This window comes from Pleurodeles waltl, chromosome 9 (genome assembly GCF_031143425.1).
Source record: "Pleurodeles waltl isolate 20211129_DDA chromosome 9, aPleWal1.hap1.20221129, whole genome shotgun sequence".
Lineage (NCBI taxonomy): Eukaryota > Metazoa > Chordata > Amphibia > Caudata > Salamandridae > Pleurodeles > Pleurodeles waltl.
The window spans coordinates 210,698,288-210,719,233 of record NC_090448.1 but is presented as its reverse complement, the minus strand read 5'-3'; the positions used below and the strand labels follow the sequence as shown (position 1 = coordinate 210,719,233).

Sequence of the window (20,946 nt, the reverse complement as noted above, 5' to 3'; positions counted from 1 at the left end):
ATGATGCAATGTGATCGTGTAGCCACAGGTCACCAGAGTGGAGATCCAAATAAATTCCCTCCTACAGAAACCCTTCTACTATATGCAGAGTGGTTAAGGCATGAATTTCTAAAAACAGATGTGCGCTGATGATGGATGGATCTGGAAAAGTGGATTGGATGAGTGAAGCAAATTCTTAAATTCTTACATGAGACCTTATGCTGTATGAGAGAGAGCACACTGGAGAAGAAAGGGCTCATTACTGAAGTGCTGCATTTAGATGTGGCCACAGTGTCTCAGTCTCCCCTCTTTAGGCCTGGCTGAAGATATCCGGGCATGATAGCCCCCACAGTTCAGAATCGGAAATTAATTTTGACAAAACGTTAGCTATGATACCACAAGTTTCTAAGGTGGTTCAGAGCTACACTTCCCAGAGAATTCTTCCACTTTAGAAACCTTTAGAGGGTGGTGACCATGATCAGTGCAGAGAGCTTCTTTAAGTTGCATTATTCAAGCACCGTGTGCATTGTCTTGTCTTCATTAAAGGTGCACGGATTTGGATGAATTTGAAATAGGCCATTTAGCAATCCGATCTTTTCAAATCACAAAAGAAAGACCACTTCATACTGACTGATGAAACAGAACTGTTTGTCGGTAAATTGCTGGATTGAGATTAAAGCACACTGTATCACTCACAGGCCAGGCAGAGTTATGGACTTCGGTGTCAGATGGCCTGATTTAGAAGATACTGGCTCCTTGTTGATCACAAGGACTTGGGGTTTTGATATAAGAAGCATAAAGGTTCATCCAGGAGATCGAATCTGGCCTGCCAGGACACCATATTCTTCAATGAGCTCTTCTCAACACTTTAAGATACATTGGACAGATGGAGCTTTTATAGCTCACTCAAGACAGAATTTAAAAAAGTTTTTAGTAAAGATCAAAACTAAGGAGATTTTTCATGTCTTATAAAAAACAGATTCACAAATATAAATCAGATTTACAAATCCAGTTTAAAACTTTAAGATACAGTGGACAGATGAAGCTTTTATAGCTCACTCAAGACAGAATTTAAAAGAGTTTTTTAGTAAAGATCAAAACTAAGGAGATTTTTCATGTCTTATAAAAACAGATTCACAAATATAAATTAGATTTACAAATCCAGTTTCAAACTTTTTTTCCAGAGATTTTGTAAAAGAATGCACTACCGGTTACAAATTATTAACAACCAATACAAAATAAAATAATTATATTTTCAAAAAGCATGCCACATTTACACATGAGCAAACGTATTTACATACAGTACTTCTAGGTACTTTGAATTTTTAGAGATATTTAAAATCTTTCATTTTCAGCCTGTTTTCTTTAAATAATGATTTTATGCTAAAGATAACTTAATTACTTATGTCTTAATTTTCAGGTAAACAGTCCGAGTTCATCATCAACACACTTAAAGCTGGCCCAGGAACCCTGGCGGTTACTATCGAAGGGCCTTCAAAGGTGACAATGGACTGCCAAGAGAGCCCGGAAGGTTATAAGGTCATGTACACCCCAATGGCTCCAGGCAGTTATTCGATTGGTGTGAAATATGGTGGGCCGAGCCATATTGTAGGCAGTCCATTCAAAGCTAAAGTAACAGGTAAAATGCTTATTGTAATCTATGCTTATGGTTTCGGGGCTTTGTAACACATGCTCTTGGTTGTGTGTGGCTATAGACAGCCTTAGCTGTCTGTTGCAAGAACTTACCTTATCAGGGGTCATACGTGCTATATAAAATGATCAATACAGGTACACAGCATTTCACAGATGGCTACAGTGCACCACCGACATTCCACTACGGGTCTCGTGCTGTGGCAATGGTCCTTAAATAACACACAGACAGGCCAGATCTGGAAGCACCAGCATCAACTGCTCCAAGCTTGGTAGGACTTCACACCAGAGGCTTGCAGTACTGCTATCCAAATTTGCCCTGCCCCTTCCTTCTAAAGTCGATTCTTTCAAGCTCTTCACATAGTGCAAATTGGATGTGTAGGCTTTGCCAGTGCTTGTTTAGTATTTCTATTGTGAAAATTTAGGTTCACCCCTTTTAGCTCAAGTAGAAGGCCAGATTAATGGGGCGGTATTTAAAAGCTTTAAATATATACATCCTTAAAATACTAGTAATAGAACAGCACAAATTAGTAACATCACATTATAAAAGGACTTTGTGCATTAACTGAATGAACACTACTTCATTCATTTCTATTGACAGTGATCATGCACGTTTGAAAACTGGTGATAGTGCTACCCATCAGGAGTGGGTGATAAATTCTGCTCCGACTGTGAAGCAGGCAGAATTTTGGCCACTTTGTGTTACGTTTACACATGATTTTCAGGCGGCCAGCATGGCACCCAGCAAGACTTTCACAATGCGAACGGTCTCTAGCGGTCGCAGCTATTTGTGGTAACAAAGCTGCCACTCAAGTACAAAATCTACTTGAGTGGCAGCAAAATCAGCTCAAGCAGTATTGCAGTTTGCGCTGATTTTTTTCAATGCTAAATGAGCTTCTGGTGCTAAAAATCAGCACGAACAGTGCAACGTGCGGAACTCCGCAGAATCTCGCGGGGTTTTCCTGTAACTCTGTGCAATTCTGGGGATTAAAACTCCATGAGTTCTGCCCACCCCTACTGCTCACAACCTCCTCACTGGACAGGAGAGCAGGGAATGTGAGGCGCAGCACACAGTTTCCCTAGTTCAGCGATAGAACTAAAACCTTCATGCAGGAACTGTCATTTCTTGCCTTTTATTTTATTGGCCAAATCATGTATTTGGAATGAGAAGAAATTGTGACATCCTTTCATTCCAGCCACGACGCATACACTTTACGCTGACCTATGTCAGGATTTTGAAAGCTGGACATTTTCAGGCAGCAGCGAAGGGACATAGAAATTGTTATTTTTCAGTCGTTGCTGACGTCCTTTATCAAAAGTCCAGGTTCTAGCAGCCATTTGTCATTCTTCGACCTGCACTCGGAAACTGCTTGAATGGGTTGAACTTTTCTTAACTGAAATGTCACAGTATTCTGGGGAAACAATCTCTGCATGTTTCAGTTTAACCTCACTACTTGAAAGTGATTTTGAGCAATTATCGAAAATGATTGTGTCTGCTGTGCGAAGAGTGGGGCAATCTACAGACTTTGAGCATTTCTTCACTGTTATGGGATGCAGCGCTTCAGATTATTAATGTGGCTACTGGGCATTCTTGGCACTGATTTTAGGAGCTGCCGGCGGACAGGCACTGATTGATCACTGTGGGTTTTGGGAGGACTACTGCTAGGCATTGTCCCTTACGAGCACTACGTGTGGAGCCTGGGGTTGAGAGTTAGAATATATGTGTACCAAACAAAAACATTTCTTTGTCAAGCTGAAACCCTCTTTAGAATTACTTGTATTATCTATTCAGAGTTCACCAAGTATTTTCATAGACACATTTTTGGGTCTCCATGCAAAACAGCCAATGGATCAATGGCAAACTCTGTTAGTCACATATCATATATATACAAGCAATACATTTATCAGCATTAGAGTCCATTGTAACAACTTGTTCTTACCCACAGCAACGAATCATGCATATGTGGCTCGGCCTAACAATACTATTTCTAACTCAAAATTGGGTTTCCACCATCAAGCCAACACAAACCTATTTCAATTAACTAACTTTGGTGTCTTGTACCAGAGTAGTCATTTCCCCAGACATAAGGTGCAATTGAGCTCAATCCCCCATGAGCCAGGGCTAGCTTAACAATATGCTTGAGCTCGAGCTCTAGCAATCCCACAGTGTGCTTGCCTCTTGTGCGAGTTGGCGAGGACACACCCATGTACCTCTGTTCCTCTAAAGTCAAAAAATATTGTTTCCCATGCTCAAGCAAATTCAATATTTCACAGTGTTTTTTTAATCCTGATTGTCAGTAGGGTACTCTTGCTTTTATCTCACTTCCTGCTTCTGTTCTTCACTGCGTTAGGCTTTCCATTGCTTTCCAACTCCTTGCTATTTGCTGTCTCGCCAATACGATGGTGGGGTCCATCAACTTGATGGTGATTTTTTATTTTTTGGACTTGGGAATTCAACCAGCAATGAGATCTCAGGTGTCTGTTCTGTCTCTCTATCTATATTCTCGGATGGGCCTAGATGCAGTGTATGCCTTTGCTGTGACAATTCCAAAGCATCTGGATAGAAACCCTGTGTTTGCATCCTAGCACCCAGGCAACAGAGCAGCTGCCTCTGTATAGAACATGTTACGTTTATGGGATGTGATGTACATCATGTGCACGGCATTGAACCATATCAGTTTAAAATGAGGATTCCTGGAAACTGCAGGGTTGGTACACAATACCCTTTCCCAATGACCTTCCTCAAGGTTTGCCAATATTCATCGCCCACTTGGCTTTCAGGCCATCTAGTGAACATTTGGATTGTCCAAAGAGCATTCAGTACAACAGCAACACAGCTCTCATTCCGTTCCCCAGTGAATCAGGGATAGTGCCTTGTGTGTGGGAGGATCTGCACTCCATAACTCCCATACCTGCCTCACCATTGTGGTTACGGACATATGTAGTTTGAACTGTCCTGGAGGGAGGTCATAGTCCTGTATGAAGACTTGAAAATGTCTGAGCTTTTCCCTTCAAATAGGGCTCCGGTTAGGGCTCGTTCTCTACTCCTTCAAGTTTGCAGGGGGTCTCACTTCACCTGTGGCATGTAGATCCTGTATCCCCAGTAGCACCATCTCAAGTGCATAAGAGGTTTTGTCCTCATAAGGCGCAGATGCCCACTCTTGTATCTTCTGTCTTTGATGTACCCAGCCTCATGGCCATTCATTGCAACACCACTGCCAGGAAGTTCAGCTCTTAGTCCGGGACACCCTGCCCCCCCTTCCATTAGTGGCAACCAAGAGCAAGTTTAGGGTTACGCCATGACATCTCCAGCAACGGAGCATCCAGGGCACTAAAGAACCCTACCCATGAGTTATGTATTGGCAGAGCCCTGAAAAAATACAATATGCTTGGAAGCAGGGCCGGCTTTAGGGCTGTGCGGGTGCTGACCTCAAGGGGGCGCCGTGTTTAACAATAACTTATGAAACTTGTGATTTAAAAGTACCTGTTGTAAAGTTCCTTGTGCGTCCAGCCTTCAGGAACCAATTAAAATGACAAAATACCTCTTGTGATTAATGTTCTTGCTGGAGAGAGAGATCAGAGTTTTGTCCAGTTGCAGTTTTGACTCCATATAAAGTAGTACAGAGAGTTAATTTGCCTACTGCAAAGAACATAACTATGTTTTATGTGCTTAGCTGAGTGGATTATCAAATACATCCTTTACTAGTGTGTTAAAACAAATGAAATGTAAGTAAGAGAGGGGCTACGAAGAGATGAGTGGCACTTTTGCCAGGTGATAGTGAGGGAATCTGAGGAGGAGGTCATTATAGGGTTAGGGGGGGCACAAAAAGGATTTTCGCACTAGGTGCCACTAACGCTAAACACTGCCCTGCTTGGAATGATTACCATTTTTATTTATTTATTTATTTATTTATGCTTTTCAGTAAACAGACAAAATAGATACCCTTCAGCCCTTACAACATTAATGCAGACATAGCCTCATCCTTTTACATCTATGAAAACATCTCCGTCAGCTCACAATAAGGAGGATCTCGGGGAAGGCCCCACTCAGTTCTAGTAAACGGAGTCCAACTGTGATATTAAATGTCTGTCTTCCAGTAGCGTAAAGATTACCATTTTCAACAACGCTGTCCTCCCTGCCATGAACAAAGGCAGTGTTATCCAGAAAGAAACACCCTTAACGCTGCCAGAGCTGACTTGGTATTCTCCTCTAGCATGTCTGACTGGGAGTGATATATGCACACTCCCTGGAAGCAAAACATGATCACATACTGGATTTATTCCATTTCACCAAGACCCCTGAAGGTTCACTAAACTCTTCCAGCACACTCACAGTATGGCCATTGCCAACTTGACATAATTCAGGGCTAGCAATCTGTTGTCAGCCTAGAGTGAAACAACATGGGCCTGACAGTCGATGACTATGCCTTGGTTTCCACCTCCCTGTATGTCCTTTGCTAAGCAAAGGTAAGAGGGGGTCAGAGGCAGCCCTGCTATCTCGCTCCCAATATCGTAAGACGAAGAGATAATAAGACTCGTTCTGACCTTTGTTATTGGGTTCATGTAAAAAAGTGAGACACATTTGAGGAAATCCGACCTAAGTACATCTCTCTCAGTGGGGCAAATAAAAACCTACATCTCATTGTCAAAACCCTTTTTTGCCAGCTACTGTTACACCAGATCCCATACCAGCAGCGCCAGGGACCAACCAGCACAATTACCAGGCGTCTAATATTCATGGGCTCATTGCTTCCCAAAATGAAACACTTTGAATGTGGTGGACTAATTGTATCACAGGTGGGAGCAGTCTGGTGAATACAATCTTTCTCATGATTTTGTCTGTGTTGTCCATTGATAGAAGTCTGTATAATGTGATTTTTCTCAAATCTCACTCGGGTTTAGGTATGCACACCAAGAGAGCTTTGCAAGTCACTGGAGGTATGGGGTGCTATCGCTATGCCATATTGCTCATTTCAGCCATCAGGGTTGCCAACAAGTCTATAGTTGTGGAATAAAAGGTATGGAGGCAGGCAAATCCAGTAGTATTTCCTCTCGGGCGGCTCCTACACTGTGGCAGAGAAGTGTCTCCCCTCACCAGCAGCAGAAGCTGCAAACCTTTTACAATAAAACCATAATAAACTTAGTCCATTATGGTATTATTTTAAAAGGAGTGGGGCCACGGGCGATGACAGGGATGGAGGAGAAGTGTGCATGTATGTTTGCCTGACCGTCTCGGACCAGATGAACACATGCGCACAGGGCTCTCTCCAACCCGGCACTGTGTTGCCGGGTTGAAGAGAGCAGGCAGAGGCTCCCACTGTGCCTCGTAGCGCCCAGCCAGGGCGCACCGTCGAATCCTAACTCTGCTTTTATGCTGCCACTGTTAGGATTGGCCTCAGGGCAGGCCTGTGCCTGCAAGTACAGGAGCCAGAGGAGCGGCGCAGTGAGGATGGTAACGTTTCGTTTTAAATTATATTTTTTTTCGTTGCCCCCTCAACCCATCCGCCCCACCTCCGCTGTGAGCTGCAATTGATTTCCCCTAGCCATCCTCTTAACTGTTACCTTACCTCTTCAGCTGTTATATCTGCTTTAGGCCATCTGCCACTTTTTGTGGCAGTGCCCCCAGCTCCACTCCCCCAGAATACTTGTATAATGCCTGATTTGTTTTCATGCCACACACTTTATAGAGGGTGGAGTAATACTATGTAAATGTTTGATTTATCTCTGTTTATGGCTCCACTTGCCATGCATATTCCCCTGACTAGTGATCCCTTCAGTCTAGTTTGACAGCCAGGAGTACAACCACCTACTTTGCCACACTCACTTTATGGTCTAACCTGGTACTTCCTGTACCCAAAACATGGGAGTCTTTCCTTGTGTAGTGCTAGCTTCTCTCTTTCTGGTAACACTTCCTCCTGTACCTGGGAGTTCCCAGTCTTTTTTCTTGAATTCCTGCAGCTAGGCGCCTGCATATCTAGTTCGTTATCTCTGTATCCCAGTAGCTGTTTGCCAAGAAATAGCATGTCATTGCTTCCAGTGCTGAGTCTCCAAGCACCAGATCCTCTAGGCTTCCAGGTTGCAGCCACCAGGTAGGGATTACCGCTGTAGGCCTGCACCAATTTGTAGAAAAAGAATTGCAAGGGGAAGAGCTGATCTTAGGAGCCCACTGCCGGTTCTGCTGAATGCCAGGGTTTGCAGATACCAAGCCTCTCCAGTCTTGATTCACTCTTCTACCTTTTTCTTCCATCACTCTCCGCTTCCTGTATCTTTCTTTATCTCACTCTTGCGATTTATTGTTCTCTATGCTTTCTCTCTTTGTCTATTGTCCTGTCTTTCTTTTCCTCGTTCTCTCTTTTTGTCTTTGTTTCTTTTGTTCTGGGTCAAAGACTGTTAATGGAAAATAAGACCAGGGCATGAAAAATGAGTGCCGGTGCTCACCAGTTGTAAACAGTGGGGCAAATTAAGCACGGGCTGCACTGGTCAGGTTCAGGGAAGAGCTGTTGAACATTGCTCTCATTTTACATGACTAGAGTTCTTTGTGAAAAGCATTGTCGTTACTTTTCCCATTTCATCTTGTTCATCCACTGTATATTGATTGTCATCATGGTGTTTGACAAGTGTAGAGCATCCAGTGAGTCCTCACAAGTAAGTCATGTCTTGACTGCAGCTGCTCGTCTATTGCAGGTCAGCGCCTTGTAAGCACCAGCGGTCCCACTGAAACCTCCTCAATCCTGGTGGAATCTGTCACCAGGTCCTCGACAGAGACCTCCTACAGTGCAATGCCCAGGTATGCGTCTGACGCCAGCAAAGTGACGTCCAAAGGAGCGGGTCTGGCGAAGGCGTACGTGGGACAGAAAAGCACCTTCACTGTCGACTGTAGCAAAGCAGGTGAGAATCAGACCCTGTGTTGGACATAACGTAAAATAATGCTAAATGGCTGATGCAGAGTTAACATTATCAGCAACTATTTCAGCAAAAACTCAAACATGTGCCGATATTTTGTTAGTAACCGGAACAAAAAAACATTCTGCTGTTTCTGCTGTTCTTTACGGCAAATCTCCTGCAGCATCAAAAGGCTGCGGGAGACACCCTAGATATGGAAAACAATGGAACATAATTGTTTTGTCTTTTTTCTTGCGGCGGCCCTTACTGAAGAGCTGTGCTCTACCATATTCACTCAGAATGTATTTCTTTTTTTTAATAGTTCCTGCGAAATATTTTGCTCGCAGTACTGAGATGCATATTTCACTTCACTTGAGATGTATGAATAAAGCGAAAAATTAAAAGTAAAAAATAAAAATAACTTCTATGGTGAGACAAAGGCATATAAGACAGCACAGTGAACAATTGTGATGCAGGTCAGGATCATAGATAAAACGTTTCAGTGATCTAAGGCAAAACTCCTGTATTAAAAAGTAAAAATGAGACTTGTTAATTGTTCTCATCTTGTGACAATAATTGTGTAAGAGTGCCGAATCTCATCCCATAAAAGAGCTATGGGGAGTCTTTCAATTGCAAGCAAACAATGTACTTTTGCAATGCACCCAACTGTAACATATTTGCGCCATTTGTCCAAAGGAGGGGGAGATTGTGGTTTCCCATGCATCCAAAAATTGCTCTTAGCTCAGACCAATGCCAAATCAAGAAATTTATTTCCAGCTTTTTTTGTAGTATTGTCTCTCAAAATCCCACAGTAAACACGTCTCAGGTGTATGAAGCTCCTTCATATTGTGTAGACCCCTGAGAAAGTCTATCTCCGCTCTGCAAAACAAATGGGCAGCTGGGCACAGTGTACAATGGGGAAAGAGTCAGTGTCAGGTTTGATTCTAGGATACAATATATAATTAGCTCCCTTAATGAAGTTTGAGCTTTTTCAGGACATATCTGTTCTATACAGATAATTGAATTGGGTATGCTTAAATCTTATGTTTCATGAGACTAAGCATGTGTAGCTCAAAACCTTGCCATATTCTTTGACAATGAAGGATCATGTAGGCATTGTTCCCAGTTCTCTCAGGCGTATCAGTGGGAACCTAACCATTCCCGATTAAGATTTGCATAGCCATGAGATGAAGTGCTAGATGTTGTCCATTGTAAACACCAAATACGTATGAATACATTTGTGTTTAGGAGGTTCAGCAAGTTCCATTCCCCATTTTTGTTGAAAAGAGTGCACAAGGTATGCATACCTTAAAAAATGCATTAAAGGGAGACCGCTGTTTGCCATCAACTTGGCCCAGGCATTGATGCCATCTTCAAACAGGTCTCCCACTGTCAACAGGGCAAGCTCAGTCCATATGGACAAGGCAAAGGAAGTATGCACACCTAGCCCTCTGAGAACCCTACCAAAGGCATGGTAGGGGCACACAGAAGAGTACACAAGGTAAGCCTGGGGAGTCTGCACCATCCCCTTGAGTCTGCAGACAACAGGATATTGCTCTCTGGAGCTTTATTTTAGATTCTATCAGACACCCCACGCTTCAGCAATCCTAGCACATGCGCTAATTCTCTACTAAGCCATTTGGGGGAACCACTTCAACAGAGCAGCAGGGTAATACAACTCAAAGTTAAGACATCCTAAACTCCCCTCTACTAGGGGTATTCGAAGGACCTCAGTGTATGGTCTGTGTCTGTTAGGGGCTCAAAGAAAATCCTACAACAGTACTTCCAAACGTCTAAACCACACAGCCTGTATCCACAATGGTAAGTTACTAAAATAATGTAAGAACCTCAGCAGGGCGATCATTTTAATTAAGGCAATTCTGCCAATGATGGACAATTGTACTCCCTGCCAGAATGCCATACACGGCTTTAAGCTGCCAACTGCTACTTTAAAAATGCCCATAAAGAGGTCGGTAGGCTCATGATATATTCGAAACCCTAAACACAGCAGCTCATTCAGGGTCTGTTCAAATCCCCAACATGATAGTACTGAGGACTCCAAGTGCAAATCTTCATTCACAGGGAAGACACAGGTTTTAGACTAGTTGGCATGTTGCTCGCACTGTTGGCTAAACGCTCATAAATAGCAGTTGTGGTCAAAATAACTGCCCCATCTTCTCAAAGGAACAAATAAAGAGATGATGTGTGACATTACTAAGGGGGATCACAGCAACCTATATTTACACAAGATCTTTGAAGGGCCGATTCACAAGGCCATTTTGAGCTATAAATAAAACTTTATAACCACCCGGCTCCATTTGACCTGTCAGGTATTCATAAAAGGATACTTTGTAGGTGTAAATGCATTCGTAATTGCACACCATAACTGCATATGATTATGCAGTAGTAAACCCCACACTAGCTGGCGGGAGTGGGCGGAGCAAGGTGTGGCCTGGCTTGACAGTTTGTCTTCCTGTAGACTTGTGAGTTTGTGGGCATTGAAAAATGTCCCTTTGCAACCATGGAAGTGGTTGGTGATTTGCTCCAGCAAATCCCTTAGAGGGTTAGAGGGAGAATGGAAAACTCATAATCGTATACATTTAGGGGAAAGGGTTCCTCCAGAGGGGAACTATTTTCTTTGTATTGAAAACATTGTTTATGTGCATAAGTCTGAATTGGGGCGCATAATGACATCCAAAAATGTTGCATGACATTGGCAGTACTGGCAGTACTGATTTTTGCAGCTTTTCAGGCACTCTACTGTCAATGTTTGTGAATTACAAAAAGGGTAGCCTGCACTTGTTTGTAAGGGTACTTCTAAGTTTACTACCCTTTTGTGACACGTTCCCAGAGAGCTCAGATTTCGAATGTCCAATGTTATTTTGTTCTTCTGAGTCAGTGACTGTGGAGACTTGTTCAGTGGTATGGCAGTGGTGCACTTTGAATTGTGCTCTTTATAACACTTGTGTGAATTTGCGTGGTTTTGCAGATTCAAAACATCCTATGGCGCTGTTCCCCCAACTGATGAATCACATTTGCCTTTTAAACTCCACTGGGACACGGAGTAGAAAATGTGTGGATAATGGAAGGACAGCTTCTGGAGCATTGCCTCATCTTGTATTGTTGATATGCTCAGAGCCCATTTTGTGGATGCATATCGTCTGAGGTGGAAAATCAAACATTTAAAAATGAGTGGCCTCCTGGTGGGATGACTGGGACATGGCATGGACCTTTTTGTATATTTGCAGAGCACCCTAGAGGTAGCCCTATGGATTTGTGGTAATTGCTTAAGTTTATTATGTTTGGGACTGCTTTGTCTTCCAAGGAAAGCAAGTAGTTAGGTGCCACAAAAGATGGGGAAAGGCGCAATGACATCTGGTCTGTCATGGTTGACAGAGTGATTTCTAGACATTTTGCTTTCAGACTTGGAGTGATGGCTTGATCAAGAGGTGATGTCTGCGGTGATAGCCTGGAGGTTTGGAGTTGAGATACAGTAATTTACATAATGAGTCATGGAGTTTGAGGAGGCTTACCTAGATATTGGCAGTGTTTCAGGGCTCTATAATTAGCATTGTTGTTGTTTTTATGCATGCAGGGTTAGCCTTTATCATAGGAGTGACATAAAAGGGGCTGATGGGTGATAATACTTTTTGAGTATGTTTGCAGACGTGGGATCTAACAAGTCTAATATGTCAGATCGAGTAGTACATGTAGTAGAACCAGGGGGCACGTATCTTCATTTTTTAAGATGACCAAGTTTTATTTCTCAGCCACAAAAAAGCCTGGTTGCTTTGAGATTGTGGATAGAGGGGGTCTGAAGGTATAATTGTTGATGGAATAATAATAAATATGTTTGGAGCCTTTCTGTGTGAAATTTGGGAGGTTGATGATAGTTGCTGGTGTCTTTTTTATTATTGAGGTTTGGGGGAAGGGGGATGCTACTGCTCGAAGAGCCATGTTTTGAGGTGCTTTCTGAAGGCTAGGAGGTCCTGGATCTTGTGTAGGTTGGTGGGAAGGGAGTTCCAAGTTTTGCATTGGATTTACATTGTTCTGATGAAGAATTTGAGTTTTAAGAAATGTTTGCAGGAATCAAGAAAACCTAATCTCTTTCTCATAAGAGATCCATTGCCTTACAGAAGATACTGGATCACTTAGATGTTGTTGATGAGTTTCTTTTGGATCCCACACCATGAGATACTCTCAAGACTTTTATCAGACCTCTGGAAGCAGGCAATGGGCCCTTCTCAACTATTCCACATCACATAAGAGATCGGAACCACTTAACTGCTAACGCAACATGCCAGGATACTGCTACTTTACCCACCTGCTAACAAGACTGCTACTTTACCCACCCTCTGGACACATCAGATAGACTCCATTGCAAGCCCCAGGCATCTGGGCCCCCAAATGTGGCCAAACCAGACTCGCCCCCGGCCGCCACCCACCACCTCTCCATGTCCACATGCCTACTCTGTCTCCAGGCCCATTTCCAAAGCAGGCGCCCCTGCAAATCAACCAACACACACTTCAAATCAACCCACATTCCCATACTCTTGCAAAAACAGGTACTAAACACTACCAAGGTCCTAAATCTTTACATGGATACCAATACATGGAAATTCTCATAAAGACTGACCCATTACAGGGATCTGGTACACACTGTTGTTCAACTAATGCATTAAGTAAGTAATGGTTTACACTAACAAATGTACAGAACCAATCCCTTCAACTCTACTGTTATTATCTCTAAGACGCTGCCTGGTCAGCCTCCCACCACTCCTGAATGTTGGTCTCCCACCAACTATTTACTAACAGTCATGCCTAAGTAATACTACTAACTTATCAAGCCAATAAAAGAACCTTAGAGTCTACCTCCAAAAGGGCACCACCCATTGCTCTAACAAATTGAACATTTTAATCTTGCTATTTTTGCCATATTGAAAAGCAAAAGTATTCTTTAAGACTAGAAACTTTAGAAAATTGATCAAGAAAAATACTGGAAACACAAACAACCTGTTTGATTGATAATCTAGTCTTGGACCTGATCTTTGGACAGATCTTTGTGGTATAGTTTTTAACAACTTTCCTTTGGAGCCACACACTGGTCATTAAATTGATGGCTGCTAAACATAGGTTCCTTGTCATGAATATTTATAATACTGGAAAGATCATGATTTACTCAAAGAGATGATATATAATACAACTTCACAAGTATTTTGCAATATGTCATAAAATTACCCAAGAGATGAAACATGATCATTCCCCTTTGACAGCCAGAATCCTACACATCCAACACCACAGCTGTCTTGCAGGGACGGTGGCTTATTCATTTTGCATGACCATTTCCAGGTGAACGTATATAACATAAGCCAACTGGGCAAGCCAGATCTCTGTTCACATTGAACAGTTCATCATCAGTACCCATGTAAAGACCTCTGAAATCTTCATATACAATGATATTTATGCCCTGAAGCGCCACACAGAGCACTAGAGAGAAAGAAAATACAAGAAATCACAACTCTCCAGCAACCACCTACCTAATTTGCAGGTTTCATATAAACAAGTTAAAGCCCAGTTCCAGTCTCGTTGCTTGGTAGGTGACATTTGTACTAGAAACATCTTCAAGATCTATAGAGAAGTGAAGCTACTTAGCAGACACGGTCTACCAAATACTCATCTCACCAGTCAGGTGAGAATTTGATGTCTTTAGACAATAGGACCGACGTACTCCCAACAAACATCCAAATATCCTATTTCATAACTAGCTCCAGGGAATGCCAAGGAACTACATTGCCGCACTGTTCCTTTGGTTTGATCCCATCCAGGTAGAAAAAGTGACTAGACTGAGATCATCTCAACACACAAGAAGCCATAACCTCAAACTGGCTTCTGTAATGTGAGTGTCACTGATTTAGTCTTGTCTATCCCAGAACCACTCACCGCCAGATTCAGAAACATCTTTTCATTTACAGGCTATCGATTGTTGAAGCTCATACTCAAGATTATCACTCCTATTCCAAAAATGAATTATTGCCCTATATTCTATTATACTGCATTGCTATATCAGGACAGCCATTTTGTTACTAATCATATGACTTTACCAACTTGCACTGAAGACCCTACACAGACTGCTAGCACAGGTTAAGAGTTTATGCATAGTGCGTGAGCCTTTGCATAGCTGCATCCTTGACTGCCTCACACAGATCTTGCAGCCCAACCAATTTGACTTTTATTCCATCGGTTTTCCATCAGTTTTTTTATCCATCTGAATCACTGGGTGAAAGTAACGATATGTCTCATACAACATAAATCAGTCTCTCAGCACCTAAAATTACTTAAAGCAGAAACCCTGAAGTTTCACAGTGGAGTACATACTCCTCTTTTCCTTACTACATGTGGTTTGGAAGGAGTTTAAAATCCCTGTGACTCTGCCCCCAACCCTCTGGCCAGCACATTGTGAACATAACTCACCCCACAGATTAGTGAGATGCCAAAATCTGCCTGTATCCCAGTGTACTCAAGCTAGAGCTGTATAGGGCTTACAATTGATTTTCTTTCTGTTTTGATTTAGGCTTCACAAATATAATACACAAAGACTTGTGGAAGAGTGGACAGTTTGCCAATCATTAATAACCAATAGCCAGACCCATATGTAACTTTTGGTATGTGTTTCTTCTTCTTGTGTCACTCACTGATCCTCTGAAGTGGTCTAAAGGTGGCATATTGTGGTATACAACAACCACAAAATAAATAATCGCTTAAGTAACACAGAATCTCTATGGACTCCAAAAGTGTAAGGCAATCAACACTTTCTATTCACAGCCCATTTGAAATAAATAACAAAAGGCAAATAACTAACCATGGTCCTAAAGCTTAAAACCTGAAACAACCGCCTTCCCACACACTACTCTGAGCAAAATATCCTTGTTTGTTTTAAGCAAATTTTATTTTGGTTTGCAATGGCATACAGTTTGATTATGTACGATTTAGGCATAACTTACTTTGCTAATAGCAATGTCATGAACATATAATTATAACATAACAACATTCACACATCCCTTCCCACCCCCTAGGCCGTCATCCTCATTTCAACGCTATGGTGTTTGTGTGGTGTGTTGATGTCAGTGTACATTCGTTAGTTTGGATCGGGTGTTGTTAGGAACATGCAGTGTAGGTATGCTCTGGAGTAGCTCATCAGTCTAACGCGCAGGTAGGGACTCTGTTGATGTATACGTTGTGAGACTGTCACCGAGAAACGAGGTGTCTCCTCGGAAGAAGGTCGTTCAATATATTTTAAACTATCTAACAGTGCTTCCCAGGCTCTGGCCAAGTCGTGGGAGCCCTTCCCCCTCCTAGCATCCCTCATCAGTACCTCTCGCTCATATCCCGCCCACCTCTCCAGTTTTTTCTTCCAGGTCCGTAGTCTGAGGCGGCTGGGAGCCTTCCAATTCCTGGTTATCTCTCATTTAGCTAATACATATGCTAGGTCTTGGAATCGGCTCATAGCTCTGGTTTTTGAAGTGTGAGGGAACCAGTGTAAGAGACAATGCCCCGGAGTGCAGGAGATTTCCCACGATGTGACCTCTATCATTGTTGCAGTCACTTTCAGCCAGTAGTCAGTCAGATTTAGGTAGGCCCAAAGCATGTGTAGTAGTTCAGCATTGGCTTTGCCGCACATCGGGCATTTTGCCCCAACTACTTGGAAGTGTGTATTGATGCGACCAGGGGTGATGTACACTCTATGTAATATATTTCTGGAGACTTTTAATGCTTTCTCCACTATCACGTCCCAGTCCTTCTAAGGAATAGGAAATTCCAGGTCTTCCTCCCATCTGGTCCATAAGGTCTCTAGTGGCTGTAACATGTACATCCGTATCACCCTGTAAAGGCAGGTAACCACCTTGATAGTGCGGAAGATTGGACTATGTATTGGCAAGCTTTGTGATGTCTAGGTTCAAGGCACCCAGTTTTCCACTGTTTCCTGATTGTTAATGTAGTAGCCTGGGTAGAAAATTCCACTTGGAACTCATTGAAGAGGAGGAGCCCCCTTCTCTGTAAAGGTCCTCCACCTTCGTTGCGCTCGTGTCAACCCATTCTGTCATTCCAGTCCAATCTCCCTCATGTGGCAATGATGTAAGCATAGTCAACGGGATGTCAAGAGAGTAAGGAAATTTGGTTCTTATTTTTTGGAGGCATCTGTCCCAACATTTATATAGGACCCTAAATTCTGGAGTGTCTCTAAGCGCAGGCAGTTTCGTTTTCAATAGTACTCCTTTTAAGCAGGTTAGGTCTGGAACAAGTGGTACCATTTCTTTGTTTGTGGCCTGTTTGCCTGCCACCCATTGTGTGAACCATTCCAATTGGGCTGCTAGGTAATAGGATTCAAAGTCAGAGAGTGTTAATCCCCCTTTGCTGCTCGGCCTTTTCAAGGTCTCCAGGGCTACCTTCCTCCTACCTGTACCCTACAGGAATGGTATTATCTGGGAGCCTATTTCTCAGAATGTCGCTGCAGTTATCCAAAGTGGGAGGATGACAAAAAAGTATAATAATTGAGGGAGGGTCACCATTTTAAGTAGTGCCACACTTCCCGACACGAATATCAGGAGTGTTTTCCAGAATTCCAAATTGCTTTTCATTGACCTTACCGTGTTACCTATATTACCCTCCCAATGGTCGATTCGGCTATGTTCTATCTCTACTCCCAGGTAAGGCAGGCATCGAGGCTCCCATCTGACTAAATCCTGATTCGCCGGCGGGTTTTGATCCACCATCATCGAGTACAGCAATGATTTCTGCCAGTTGACCCGAAGGCCACACAAATTACCAAATATGTCTAGGAGGTCTGTGGCGCCCCTAAGTCCAAAGCAGCATCTTGTTAGAACATTAATAGGTCACAAGCAAAATATCCTTGTGTAACCCTCAACCTTAATAAAGCAGTTGCAGCAAAAAACCTAATGTACACCTTCAAGTATAAGTACCAGCTGCATAATGTAAGAGGTTAGTATGCATGAGTAGACTTTGAATTTAACAGTGAGAATATTGTGCACTTAATTCAGAAACGATATACATAAATTGTAATGAGGCAGCAACTTTAACACAACTTTTTGTAGGTAACAAACCATTTATTTTTGTAATTTAGGTTCAAACATGTTGTTGGTCGGTGTTCACGGCCCCACAATTCCCTGTGAGGAAGTATCGGTGAAGCATCTTGGAAACAAGCAGTACACAGTGACCTACGTTGTGAAAGAGAAAGGAGACTACGTTCTGGCTGTGAAATGGGGCGAGCAACACATTCCTGGGAGTCCGTTCCACGTTTCGGTTCCTTAATTACCTCCTGTGTATATATATTTCATATGTATAACTCAGATTTGTATAAAGTAATATGTTGTTCTTTTCTATAAGAGAATAAAAAAAGCAATGAATGCAATAGTCGTGAGGAAGCATCGGGGCAGTTGTGAAACTCTGTAATGCAGCACAAATGTGGAGATTTGTTGGAGAACAATGTCCCTTTCTTGTCAAAAGTGCAGAACTGTCCCCTCCTACAAAGTAAATGGAGGCTGTACAAGCAACCAGCGCACACTGGCGTTTCCAAGTATACAATTTGGCCAAGTGTTAAGCATTGGTTGCTTGTCATTTTATATTTTTTTAGAGAAATGGTTTAAATTTTATGAGTTTTAAATGTCTATATGTTAATGTAAATCTGTCCTCAATATTGTTGTCCTCTGTTGTACCTGTCGATATCATCAATTGATCTCTTAGCAAATTTAACCTTAAAATCACATATACTAATGACACTAATTTCTATTTCAGAAATTGAAGTCCTAACAGGTGTAATTAAAACTGGAATTTGTCCGTCGTATATTAGAATTGAGTACAAATAAACTACTGATAATTGTTCCTTTTGTCTATAGGCTTGCTGTCAGTTATGACTCAGCATTCTCCTCCATTCTAAGTTCTCATTAGGAAACATGTGCCTTGCTGTACCTGGACATTCATTCTAGATGCTTATACTATAAAATGCCTAGTAAGGATGAGACCTTTTACCACTTTCATAACACTAATGCTCTGAACACCGTTCTCTGGAAACTGTGTTTACATTTTCGGAGGGGTGAAACTGTCCGATTTCAGGTCTTTTGTTTGTTTATTTCGACTTTCATGCCGGTGATTGTGAACTTTAAAATCTACTTTTGTATACTGTTCATTATGAGGTCATTTTTATCTTCTGAATGCAATGTTTCAGTTGTATTCTTATAGAGCACATACTGTCAGAGCACCAGTAAAGATCCCTATGGCACTATCAAACTCTAAACAAGTCGACAGTTTCTAAGTGGAGTACTTGGAGTTAGGCATGTGCACTGATCCACTCTGGTGATATCTGAAGAACCCAGAAAATAATTGCACAAGTGCTTGCAAATGCCAAATAAATGTATTTGTTTTAATAAGGTTTTTAAAATAGTGATTTTTCTCTGTAAAGCGGTTTTATGATCATGCAAATGTCCTTAGCAATAACTACTTTTATGGCTTTACTTTGGAGGCAAATCTGTAAAGGTATATCTGGTTGGAAAGGAGACCGACTTGTTGCTTTTAATTAAGCTTTGTGCCTTTCTCAGAAATACTCGACTAAGTTGCAAAGTAGAAGAATGAAAAATAAACTGGAAACAAATGCAAAGATTAACGTGTGAAAGTCTCATTCAGATGTGTATTTTTTTTGCATGAAAAATCTTTCAGGGATGCTTCCTGGAAGGAACTAGCCTTGTACTAGCAATGTTTGTCCTGTTCTGGAGTACTGCATATTCAATTGCAGTGCAGTATATACCATCTGAGCGTTAATATAAAGTGTTTGTACTAATTTACAACTGTGCAGACATTCCGGTGAAGTCTTGCCATAAGTAACCTAAAATAATTGATCAAATATGTGCGACTTAGATTGATACCTTTCTGCATTTTATGACAGTGTGGTGCCATGTCTTAATAACAGATTCCTTTAGCAGTACTCGGAGATTTGTCTAAAAACCGATGGCCAAAAAACCGATGCTAAACATTTTGGAAAGCAACAGTCATACTAAGCACGTGAAATCTACAGCAGTCAAAATAAAACTATGTTAGAGTTTACAGTTTTTCATGCATATAGTACATCAGCATTTGTCCTTAGAAGGCACAAATACGAAGTGATGAGCTAAAGGGTGATATGCAATGTTATCAAAACATGCCAAAATCAGAAGGCGTGTTCATGGCATACGTTGTGAGTATCCGTAACTTGTTTGTGACCAGTTATTAGATCAAAATACTGAGGTGGTGCTTGTGTGTAACTCTATAGACTCGGGCCTGATTTAGATCTCGGCGACAGCTTACTCCGTCACAACGGTGACAAATGTCCCATCTGCTGAAATATAAATCCCATAGGCTATAATGGTATTTTCATTTCCGCCGATGGGTTATCCTTATTGTTGTGATGGAGTAACCCGTCCGCCGAGATCTAAATCAGGCCCTTGGCATTGACAGGAAACTTCTAAGTGGGCCCTAAAAATATTTGGTCCTGGACTTCATTGGCTGAAGTGTGGTGTTAACTTCAGCTGTTTTACTGTTGCATATGGCTGCCTCACTGAACCACACTGTGTCCTCAGAGGGGCTGCCATTCAGGGTAGGTTTTAGCTCTTCATCATTTCACTAAGACCAATAATGTCACTGGCAGTCTCCTGGTAGATTATGGGCTAAGAAACCTGATAACATTATAAGGGATGTGCATTCTATATGATTAGAGGTAATTGTCCTTATTGTTTGCAATGTATCCAAAAAGTTAAAATCATAATCAATTCAGGGCAGATGAATAAAGTCAGTTGGCCATCTGCTGCTGGACAACCATCTTCCTGGATATACTCTGTGAAGGAATTTAGGGGAACAGTATAATCTGTTTAGAAAAATAAAGTGTGGATGTTTGTGTCTATAAGCTGATAGATGCCAGTTTAGTTCACTTGTAGCAGTATTGCCAGATTTCTAATTAACTTCCTCTCCTATGTTGATCTCCCATCTTCTTAAGATTGTGTTGTCTGCTGAAGTGGCGTGTTCGGTGTAGAAATGGTAAAGCTTGATGACTCAGCCCTTATATTTGTGGTGCAAATCATCTGTTTTCAGGGGGAATTCCATCGGCTTCATCTTCAGTATAAAGCTCTGGGGAGTAGACATATGGCCTGCCTGCAGCGCAGGCTGCAATCCAAATAGCCCAGTGTGCATCTGGAAGTCTGGATTAGTGTGCCTGGTTTAAGTAGTTTGGAAGTGAGCATAGTCTCAAGGTCTCCCACTTCCACCTGATCTTTCTCCAAAGGGTGATGTGGAGCAGTAGTCAATAGATCAAGCCTGTTTAGTGTCATTTGCACATAATGGTAGTAAAAACACCTTTGTGGGAAAAGTGAGATCCCTCTCAAAGTGAGCCTCTCT

The 20,946-nt window shown here is 42.0% G+C and overlaps 1 protein-coding gene across 4 annotated transcripts in view; it reads left to right on the top strand.

The window, feature by feature from the left end:
- The window catches only part of FLNB (filamin B), a 455,875-nt gene extending 436,693 nt beyond the window's left edge, over window positions 1-19,182 (top strand). For all 4 annotated transcript variants that reach the window (XM_069206567.1, XM_069206566.1, XM_069206565.1 and 1 more), the window contains 3 exons: window positions 1,400-1,618; window positions 8,314-8,517; window positions 17,651-19,182. In XM_069206567.1, the coding sequence (XP_069062668.1) occupies window positions 1,400-1,618; window positions 8,314-8,517; window positions 17,651-17,838 (611 nt within the window). In that variant the 3' untranslated portion in view covers window positions 17,839-19,182. The remainder of the gene's footprint in view (window positions 1-1,399; window positions 1,619-8,313; window positions 8,518-17,650) is intronic.
- Window positions 19,183-20,946: the final 1,764 nt, after the last annotated feature.